This window comes from Octodon degus, unplaced genomic scaffold, assembly GCF_000260255.1.
Source record: "Octodon degus isolate 3935 unplaced genomic scaffold, OctDeg1.0 scaffold00123, whole genome shotgun sequence".
Classification (NCBI taxonomy): domain Eukaryota; kingdom Metazoa; phylum Chordata; class Mammalia; order Rodentia; family Octodontidae; genus Octodon; species Octodon degus.
The window spans coordinates 7,175,495-7,185,896 of record NW_004524699.1 but is presented as its reverse complement, the minus strand read 5'-3'; the positions used below and the strand labels follow the sequence as shown (position 1 = coordinate 7,185,896).

General features: G+C 54.1%; 1 protein-coding gene across 8 annotated transcripts in view; it reads left to right on the top strand.

The window, feature by feature from the left end:
* Positions 1–10,402, top strand: part of Dnm1 (dynamin 1) — a 44,569-nt gene that overhangs the window by 22,874 nt on the left and 11,293 nt on the right. For 6 of the 8 annotated variants that reach the window (XM_023700289.1, XM_023700288.1, XM_023700293.1 and 3 more), the window contains exons 11-15: positions 2,442–2,528; positions 5,567–5,637; positions 5,777–5,828; positions 6,033–6,044; positions 7,799–7,912. In XM_023700289.1, coding sequence (XP_023556057.1) covers positions 2,442–2,528; positions 5,567–5,637; positions 5,777–5,828; positions 6,033–6,044; positions 7,799–7,912 — 336 coding nt within the window. The remainder of the gene's footprint in view (positions 1–2,441; positions 2,529–5,566; positions 5,638–5,776; positions 5,829–6,032; positions 6,045–7,798; positions 7,913–10,402) is intronic. The other 2 variants (XM_004640487.3, XM_012516742.2) reach the window with 1 other exon arrangement.

The window sequence follows — 10,402 nt, the reverse complement described above, 5'->3', positions numbered from 1 at the left end:
TTTTTTTTTTTTTTGGTACCAGGCATTGAACTTGAGACTTTGTGCTTGCCAGGCAAGCGCTTATGCTGCTGAGCTATCTCCCTGGCCCGACTCTAAATAAATACATGGCAGGAAAATAATATTTTTGCCTTGATTTCATGAACAGTATTTTATTTCATTTCTATAATTTTATTTTATTTATTTATTTATTTATTTTGCAGTACCAGGGATTGAACTCGGGACCCTGCGCTTGCCAGGCAAGCGCTTATTCTATGAGCTATCTCCCCGGCCCCAGTATTTTTCCTTAATAGCAAAACTCACCTTTCCCCCCACACACAAGTTTAAACGTAGCAAATCACTCCTATGAGAAGTTTGATGAATGTTTAATTACTCATAGCTCTTCCGGGATTAAACTTTTCATCTCTGGATGACATTTAAAACTTAAGGCTAGGCATGGGGTTTGCCACTCAGTAATCTCAAGAACGCTAAGAGGAAAGTCACTGTGGCACATGGAGAAACTGAGGCTTCTGAGGTCTAGCCACCTTGCTAAGGAGAGCACACAGGCAGAGCTGGCTGCACACAGCTGGGCCCTGTGGCTCCGGGAACTGTGTCCCCAGCCGCTAAACCAGCAAGCTCCACTGGTTTAAAAAGTTCCATTTTTAAAACTGGCTGAAAGTCCCAGAAATGCTTCCAGGCAGCCAGAATGGAAAAAGATGCTCGAAGGGAACAGAACTCCTCAAAGGGGCTGAGGCTGCTGGGCCACGTGTGACACGTGGAAAACTTGAGAAACATCCCGTGGAGGCGGCTGCTGGGAGAATTGGTCATGCTCTTTGGCAAACTGCTCTCTCCTCCCTTCTTGTCACCCTGCCCCAGCCCTGGGAAGGAGCATCAGGACCACCTCAGAGGCCCCTGTGGCTATGATCCAGTCCCTAATCTCTGCCCAGATAAGACACAGCCAGGAGTCTCAAGGTGGGGTCTCCCTTGAGCCTTAAGCCTTCGGGGACAGCAAGTCTAGGGGGCGCCCTGGGCCAGTGTTTCTGAGCCCTTGGGCCTGTATGGCCCCTCACGAGATTGCTGGTGCTCTCCTGCCCTAGGCACGCCCTTGGCACAGCCATCTTGTGGGCTGGCATGCAGGGGGCTGCTTTCTTCCCCAACCTCCTGGCTCTCCGTCCCTCGACCCGCATCTTTCCCTCAGATGCACCCCTGTGATCAGGTGTGCCACCCCTCAACTCTGGGAGGCCCACTTGAGGTGCCTGACCCTCAGAGAAAGGACAAGGAAGCTAAGTATGGTGGCACAGGCCAGGGTGGCTGCAAGCTCAAGGCCAGCCTGAACTGCATAGCAAGACCTCATCTCCAAAAGCCAAGGCATGCCCTGGCTTTCCCAGCCCCATCTCACACAGGGAGGGCCCTGAGGAGGACTGCCGTCAAGGTCCAGTGAGTCTCCCTCTCTTAGGGCTGGAGACCCTGTACCAGCACCCTAGGGACATCCATCCTTCATCCATTGCTTCATCCCTCCAACATGCCCCCTCTGAGCCCCAGGGCACACACAGCACCCTCACTGGGACTGTTCCTACCCAGTGGGCTGGGGAGAGGGCTGGGGCTGGGAGGCTTCTAGCTCAGCTCCCCGCACTCGGCAGCAGGCAGGCATTTGCTGCAGGGCCGTCACCTGGACTTTGGCCAAGCCTGGCTGAGGTGAGGTCAGAGCTCACAGGGAAAGATTTGGAGCCACCAAGGGAGGAGATGCAGCCAAAATCCCACCCTGGGGGAGCAGGGTGGAGACAGCTCCGAGCTGGACAGGTGGCAGGGGACGATGGTGTCCGTCAGGGGCATGGAAAGCGGCAGGACCGGGCGGGCCCCGCCAGGCCCCGCGGGGTACTGCTCATGCTGCCAGCACCCTCACTCCGCATGCCCCAGCCCCTGCCCTCTCGCATGCCTGTCTGTGGCTCCTGCATGCCCTCCGATGTGACTGCTACTTTACCAACGCAATGTCCCCCACCCCCAGCTCTGACAAACAGCGTCGCCCTATCCCCAGCCTCACTTAGCAGGCCCTCTGGCACCTTGACCTGCCCTCCCCAGTTTCCCCAGGCTCCGAGCCATAGGAAGGCACGGGAGGGCCAGAAGCCAGCGGGGCCCCACGGGTCTGCGCCACCGGCCTGTTCCCAGTGGTTCGCCACCTGGGCACCGCTCTTCCCCCTAAAGCTGCCCAGGCAGGCTGGAAAGAGGGCCTGGAGCCAGGGAACCCAGCAAATCGCCATTTGGAACCCACACTTAGGGGAGAGGGGTGGCCAAGGCCTGGCGCCGTCCGCTGCCCGGGAGCCCAAGGCCCTCTTCCTGCCGCCGGCGGGCCTTCTATGTGCACCCCCCACCCGCCCTGGGCCGCGGGACTCCTGGGAGGGCCGGCGCCCCCTGCAGTGCCCGGTGCCCCCCGTGTACGTGGCGCTCTCCCCTCCCGCCTCCCCCAGCTCCAGCAGTACCCGCGGCTGCGCGAGGAGATGGAGCGCATCGTCACCACCCACATCCGAGAGCGCGAGGGCCGCACCAAAGAGCAGGTAAGCCACCTCCGCTCCTCTCCCTGCGACTGACGTGCCCTTCTGTCTGTCTGTCTGTCTGTCTGCCTGCCTGCCTGGCTGTCCCGGTCCATCCGTCTGTCCATCTGTCTTTGTTCTGAGATAGGGCCTTGCTTTGTAGTTCAGACTGGCCTCAAACTGCCTGCGATCCTCCTGCCTCAGCCACAAGTGCGGGACTCAGGCATGCTCCACCGCCTCCAGTCTTTTTCCTGTTTTGCCTCCGTGGTCTGTCTTTCTTTTTCCCTTTTTTACGACAGTAAAATACACAACAAAATGTGCCACCTCGACATTTTCAAGCGTACAGTTGAGTGGTACCGAGTACCTTCCGGTCACGGCCCAGCCATCACCACCCTCCATCACAGAACTTTTTTCTTCTCAGAGCTGAAACTCAGGCCCCGTTCAACCCGACCTCCCTTGCCCTTCCCAGCCCCACAGTCTCCTTTCTGTCTCCATGAGTTTGTCTACTCAGGTTCCTCATAGAAGTGAATTGCACAGTATTTGTCTTCAGTGTCTAGTTCACTTTACTTAGCATGATGTAGCCAGGGTTCCTCTGGCTTTTTTTTTTTTTTTTTTTTTTTTTTTTCCAGAAATCGAACTCAGGACCTTGCTGCTGAGCCCTAGCCCCAGCCCTCATCTGGATTTTAGTGTGTGCCAAAATCTTCCTTTTCCAGCTGACCAGATAGCTCAGCAGATTAAAGTGCCTACTTAGGCAGGTGCAGGGACTGGAGTTTGATCCCCTGCGTGACGTGTGCCCCACCCCATCCCACCCTCCACCTCACCCCCGCATCCCCACCCTGTCCCCCACCCCCCACCCCCACCTTGCGCTGAGATTGCAAATGAGACTGGGCATGGTAGCATGTGCCTGTAATCCCAGTGCTTGGGAGGCTGAAAACAGAAGGATTACTACGAGTCCAGCCTGTGTAGTGAGACCCTGTAGACTCTACTAAATACAAAAAAAAAAGAAAGAAAGGAAAAAAGAAAGAAAGAAAACTTCCTTTCAACATGTGAATAATATTCCATTGAACATACATGCCATATTTTATCTATTCACTTGAGCTGTTTCTATCTTCTATAAAAGTGAGTGTACAGATATCTGTTCAAATCTGTGCTTTCTATGATTCTTTTAATCTATACCTGAAAGTGAAAATGCTCATTCATATGGAAATTCTATGATATATGTTTTCTTTTCTCAGTACTAGAAATTGAATCAAGGGCCAATCTGTCATGAGCTACCTTTTTACAGTTTATTTTCAGACAAGATCTCTCTAGATGGCCCAGGCTGGCCTTGAATTGAGAATTCTCTTGCCTCAGCCTCCCAAGTACTGAATTACAGGTGTACACCCCCAGCCTCAGGTAGATTCTACCTTTACTCTACCCCTCACGGTTCTGCTGTGCTCTCTAGAGATAGTTGTAATTAACCTCCGTTCAGTACCTATGATTGCTCCATCTCTTTGGGCTTTACTAGTCCCATGTGAGTCCAGGCTCAGTGAGGACAGACTCAGGCTTATAGGAATCAGCAGAGGTCGGAGCTGGTCCAAGCAGGCTGTTTCCAGGAAACCCCCTCAGCAGTCTTCAATGACTCAATCACGAGTCCCACACACTAATAATTTGTGGGGGTGAAGCTGTCTCCCATACCAGAATCTAAAAATTCTTATTTTTTAAACAACTGCAGAGTGCTTCATGATTTAGAGTACTATAATGTGTCCCACTTTCTGATGGCTTATTCTTGATTTTTCTCTGTTGTAAATCATACTAGAGCTGGATGCAGTGACTTTAGCCTATAGTCCCATCTTCAGGAAGGCTGAAGCAGGAGGATTACTTGAAACTAGGAATCTGAAGCCAGCCAAGGCAATGTAACAAGACCCTGTCTCAAAAACAAGCAAATAGAAACACCTTATGCTACCTTGCATACTCTGGTACCTCTATCTTATTTATTTCATGAGTTTATCCCTGAAATACGCTCTTAGAACAGAGTATGTATATTTTAATATTTGTAAATATTGCCATATTGCCCTGCAAAGCATGATGATAATTATACTTCTGGGGCTGGTGGTGTCACTCAGAGGTAGAGCACTTGCCACGCAAGGCCCTGGATTCAATTCTTAGCCTGGAAAAAAAAAAAATGATTACACTTCTGAGCCTGGCATACACCTGTATTCCAGCACTTGAGAGCCTAAGGCAGGAGGATCACCATAAGTTCAAGGCCAACCTGGAATACATAGGGAGACACTGCCTCAAAAAACAAAGATTATACTTCTACCAAGAATGTATGAGGGGGCTGGTGAGATGGCTCAGTGGTCTAAAGCACCTACTTGGAACAAGCTTGGCAGAGCACAGGGACCGCAGTTCGATCCCCCAGCACCACATGCCAGCCAGCCCTGCCCCCTGGTGGGCTGAGCTGGCCACACACACACACACACAAATAAATAAAATTAAATTAAATTAAAAAAAAAAAAAAGAATGTATGAGACAGGGGCTGGAGAGATGGCTCAGTGGTCTAAAGCACCTACTTGGAACAAGCTTGACAAAGCACAGGGACCGCGGTTCAATCCCCCAGCACCACATGCCAGCCAGCCCGCCCCCTCGTGGACTGAGCTGGCCACACACACACACAATAAATAAATGTTAAAATAAATAAATAATTTTTAAAAAAAAGAATGTATGAGACAGTCCATCTTCCTGTACTTGTACCCAAACTGATCGTTACCAATGCTTATTATTGTTGAATAGATTAAAAAAGGATTTCCTTGTTTGAGCTTCCATGTCTTCATCAGCGAGAGTGAGCAGCCTCGACAGACCCTTATTGGTGGCATGGGTTTCTTCTCTGGATCACCCATCCACGCTCTTCAGCTATTTTGACCTGTGTTCCTTCTGTCTTTCACTGACCAGTCGCAGGGCTATTTGTTTATTAAGGACACTAACCTTCTATACATGCTGAGTGTTTTTCTCCTGGCTGGCCATGCATTTTTAAACTCTGTGGTGTCTCTTCCACTTGCACACTCACCTGGGTGCCCACGAAGGTCATGCTTCTCATCGATATCGAGCTGGCTTACATGAACACCAACCACGAGGATTTCATAGGCTTTGCCAAGTGAGTGCTTCCCGAGTGGTGAAGGGGACCCTTGAGTGCATGTGGGTCTGTGTGTGTAGAGTCCAAGGCTGCTGGGTTAACTCTAAGCAGTGGCCACTCTTGAAAAAAGGTGTTGAGGCCCCCCCTTCTGTCCCATTAGTGCTCAACAGAGGAGCAACCAGATGAACAAGAAGAAAGCTTCTGGGAATCAGGTAAGTGTGCCCCCGCGCCCCAGCCCGAGGGATGGAGGGTGCCAGACGGACGCCGAGCTCTGAGAACCCCCTTTCCCAAGGGCAAGGGTCCCACGGGGCCAGGGAGCCTGTCATCTGCCAGCCACAAGCCTCCCACTCTGCCTCAGTAACCCTCTCTCCTCTCTCCCGATGCTTCTCGTGGTTGCTATGGTTACCTCTTTGCAGGATGAGATTCTGGTGAGTACCAGGACTGGGGCTGTGGGCTTGTGCAGTGATGGGGAGGAGAGGGTCCATTGGTATTCGGGTCCCATGGAGGGTGAAAGGGCGCCTTTTGGCTTTAACCACCTGCACATGCCAACGCATGAGCCTTCCACACCTGCTCATGGCCCAAGCAAAGCCTGGCCACACACATAGTCCCATCTGTCCATCCATCCATGTGTACAAGCCAGGCTCCGGATCCAGGCAGCATTAGACTGTGTGGGCATGGCCTGGCCCTAGGTAGGTGCTTCTTCACCATCTACCCCATTGATGACCAGGTGAATGAATGGATGGGCAAATAGCTGTGTGCAGGATGTTCTTAAGAAAATGACAACTCCTCCAGCAGAAAGTTGAGTGAAGAGCTGAATGCAAAATCACAACAACCCCCTCTCACCTGGCCTCCTGCTCATGGTCCCTCAGATGTCTGTAGAAATCTCCTCAGGTCAGAAGCCCCCATTCCACCCCAGTTGTACACGGGAGCCCTAGGCCCCAGCATTAGTTAGCCCATGAGTTCCAGAGACTGCAGTCGCATCGTGAGAAGTGTGCTGTCCATTTCCCTCCCGGACTCCTCAGCAAGGCTCGGTCTGTCTGATTCACCATGGAATGAAGGATGAAGGAGTACAATGTCACAGGGCAGCTCTGCTGAGACTAGGGCTTCAGGCAGGGCCACAGTGAGGCCTCAAGAACCCCAGGACTCTGCTGGAATAGGGGCCAGGAAGAGGGGCATCCAGACAGTCCACATCTCAACCTCTTCTCTCTGCCTTCTCAGGCCTGGGGCAAAGATTTCAGAGCCTCACCAATGTTGCCCTCATCTGTTCTTGTCACCACTTACTGTCTGCAAGGAGCTGGGATATACTGTTGAGCAGGACAGCTGATGACTTAAGCCAGATATGGTGGCATATACCTGTGCTCAGGAGGCTGAGGCAGAAGGATCACCTTGAGTCCAAGGCCTTCAGGGCCATATAGTGAGCTCAAGAGCATCCTGGACTACACAGAGCACCCCTGTATTAAAAACAAAACAGGGCCGGGGAGACGGCTCAGTGGAATAAGCGCTTCCCTGGCAAGCACAAGAGCCTGAGTTCTATCCCCGGTTCTGCAAAAAATAAATAAATAAATAAATAAATAAATAAATAAATAAAATAAAATAAAAACAAATCAAGACAAAGAAAAACACACAGAGGTATATCAAAATTACAGTCATTGTTCTATAGAAGAAGACCTAAGAAGGACTATTACTACAAGGATCTCGATTCACACTGGAGCCTTCCTTGGAATAGAAACTCTGAGCTGACCACAGGCTGATTTAGGTATTTGGCAGGTAAAAAGCAAGGAGTGCTTTCTAGGCAGAGGCAAGAGCAGCATGTGCAAAGTCCCTGGGGTCAGAAACAAGTCTTAAACTTGATGAGGCCTTAAGCTGAAAATGCGCTTGGAGTGGTCTTGCCCAGTCAGCTAAAAAACTCTGCTTGCACACTTTTAGCAACGGGAAGCTCATCCCCTGCCAGAGTTGCCCATCCCTCGCTCAGGCAGAAGGCTCTGTACCCGAGCTGGACTCTGCCTCCTTTGTCTTCCTCTCTGCTCCCTTAGGGGCAGGCAGGCAGGCCTGGCCCCCACCCACCCTGACCAGCTGGCCTCCGAGCACTGGGAGAGGGGCCTTCGATGCCTCCACTTGTCCACCCCTCCTCCACGGGGAAGCCCAGGTCCCACTACTGACACCCTGCCCCCTCCCTGCCCAGGTCATCCGGAAGGGCTGGCTGACAATCAACAACATTGGCATCATGAAGGGGGGTTCCAAGGAGTACTGGTTTGTGCTCACCGCGGAGAACCTGTCCTGGTATAAGGATGATGAGGTGAGTGAAGGGGCCGCTGCCTATCACAGACTTGGGCTGGTGGTATGGGGTGGACTGGAGCGGGACAAAGGAACATCCACTTGGGTAGAAGTCCCATGTGGGGACCAACAGTAACAAGCAGTGCTGAGGGCTCTGGGGGAGGTGCCCTGTCACCCAGGTCAGCAGGAGAAGGTGGCCTGGCAGAACCAGGAACGTGGGGCTGAGCACCCAGAGAGGGTGGGCAGGGACTTTGGGTGCCCCTCCCTGCCCAGAGCCCAGTGGCCTTCCTGTTTTCTCACTCCAGGGCGTGCCGCCTCCTCCCTGGCCCCCACAGGCCATGACACACACGTCTGGCTGCCAGACACCCAGTTAACCCCTGCACCTCAGCCCCCTCAGTCCCTGATATCCAGGGGAGCTGCACAGGGTGCCTCTAGGCCAAGGAGCAAGGGGTGATGGTGCCCTACAGGGCCACCCCTAAAAGACCTCCCAGCCCACTAGGGTGCCAGGAAGCCCCTGACACCTCCTCCCCTGCTGCTGGTCTCCTTTAAGAGTGAGTCTGTTTGGCTTCCACATCTGGATTCCAGAGGTGACCAGAGAGAGCGGGAGGGTTGGGGGTTGTGCTAATGAACTCCAGCTGGCCAAGGAGTGGGGGAAGGGACCCTCTTCTTCCTGAGGGGGCTGATGGAGATGGGTGCTCTCAGCAAGGCAGCAGGGCTGGGATGGGCTGATTTTGTTCTCTGTGCCCCCTTCTTGGTCCCTGTCTCCTCCAAGTCTGCTCTGGGCAAGGTCCCCACCTCCCCTCCTTGGGTGGGACCCTCTGTTGTCACCAGCAGGGGCGCCAAGCCATCTGGACCACATTACCCCAACGCTGGCCTCTCCCCCAGCCCTGGGGCCCCTGAAAGAGATGGAGGCTGAGGTGGTGTGGGACCTGGGCTTGGGTTTGGCTTGCTGTTCTGTCACCCTGGCGGACTCTCTCGACACCCCTCCATGGGTCTGGGGCTCTTCTATTGGGGTTGCTTACACAGGGCCAGGGGGATGGCATAACCTGGGACCAAGGGTCATGTGGTCCACCCCAAGGAGGGGTGAGCACAACTGAGGGGTCCCCTGTCCTCAGGCCCTATAGTGTGGATCTTTATCGAGCCCTGTGTGTGCCTTTGAGCTTAGTTGTGTATGGAAACATGCCAAGTAGTGTATGTGGGGCCACGCGTGTGTGCGTATACCATGTAGCTGTTGTGCGGCGGCATTTTGTAGGTGAACATGTTGGGGTGGAAGCACTAAGTGTAGGTATGTGTGCTCGAAGTGTGACTCCTGGTGTGTGTGTGTGTGTGTAATGTCTGAGTGCGAGGGTAGGGGATGGGGAGTGGGCTGTGACTGTGGGATTTTTGAGAATTCTTCGGGTTTGTGTTTGGGACAGGAGGGTGGGGGAGGGGCCAGCTCCATTGTGAGGCTGTGTGTGTCTGGATGTGTGTGCACCCGCGTGAATACATGCACTTGTGATGTGTGTGTGTGCCTGAGGCATGGATGTGAGCTTTAGAATCTGGGTGCGCAGAAAAATGTGCCCAAGCTGTGGTGGCGTGTCAAGGTGCGTAGGCGGATGTCTGTGGATTTTTTTTTCCCCGGAGACCACTGGGGACCTGGAGGTGTCTAGGAGTCTGGCCTCCCCTCCATTCAGCCTCCTGCCCTCTGGTCTTGGGGTGAGGCAGGCCCTTGGGCAGACGCAGCTGCCCACACCCCCCCAGCTCCCCGTGACCCCTGTCTTCTCTGTCTTCCTCCCCTGCCCACCCATCACCACGAACCCAGCAGGGTGGTACCCCCATCCCTCTGCACCTCCTTCCCACCACCCTATGCCCCCCAAGCCCCTAGTCCTGGCTTCAGGCTCCGGATGTGGGATGGCAGGCGGGGGTCTGTCGAGCTTTCCAGCAGCGGCACCGAGGGTCTAACCCAGCCCAGCCTAACCAATGTGCAGACTACTGTACAATTTGGGAGTCCTGAACAGATAGTCTAAACACTGGGTAGACGGAGTGGAGGTGTCCTCTGGTCCATCCGGGCAGCAGTGTCTGTCCATCCATCCGGTGGGAGCTTCGACCCCATCCCCTGGATATCCAAGGCCCCCAAGTCCCAGCCTGTGTCCTCCCAGCACGGCCAGCCGCGGTCCCTCTCTGCTGCGACTCCCCTTCTGCCTCCTTTGACGTGGCAGGGGTGAGCGGGAGCTGGGCTGGGAGGAGGGGCCTGGGGAGGGGGCCGGCGGCAGGAAGGGAGGGCTGGGGGCGGAGGCTGCTCCCACCTAGTGTCCAACCCGAGCGCAGGCGGCAGTGGCGGCGGCGGCGGCGGCGGGGCCTCCCTCAAACGGTTCCAGATGTTCTCTGGCCGTGTGTGCAACTTCCTCCTCTCCTCCCCCAGTCATCCTCTGGGGCTCCCGGCCACCCGCCTGGCATAAAGAGGGCTTTATGTGGCTGCATGGGCCAGGCGGGTATGGGGGACCAAGGGGGTGGGCAGGATGACATCAGGATG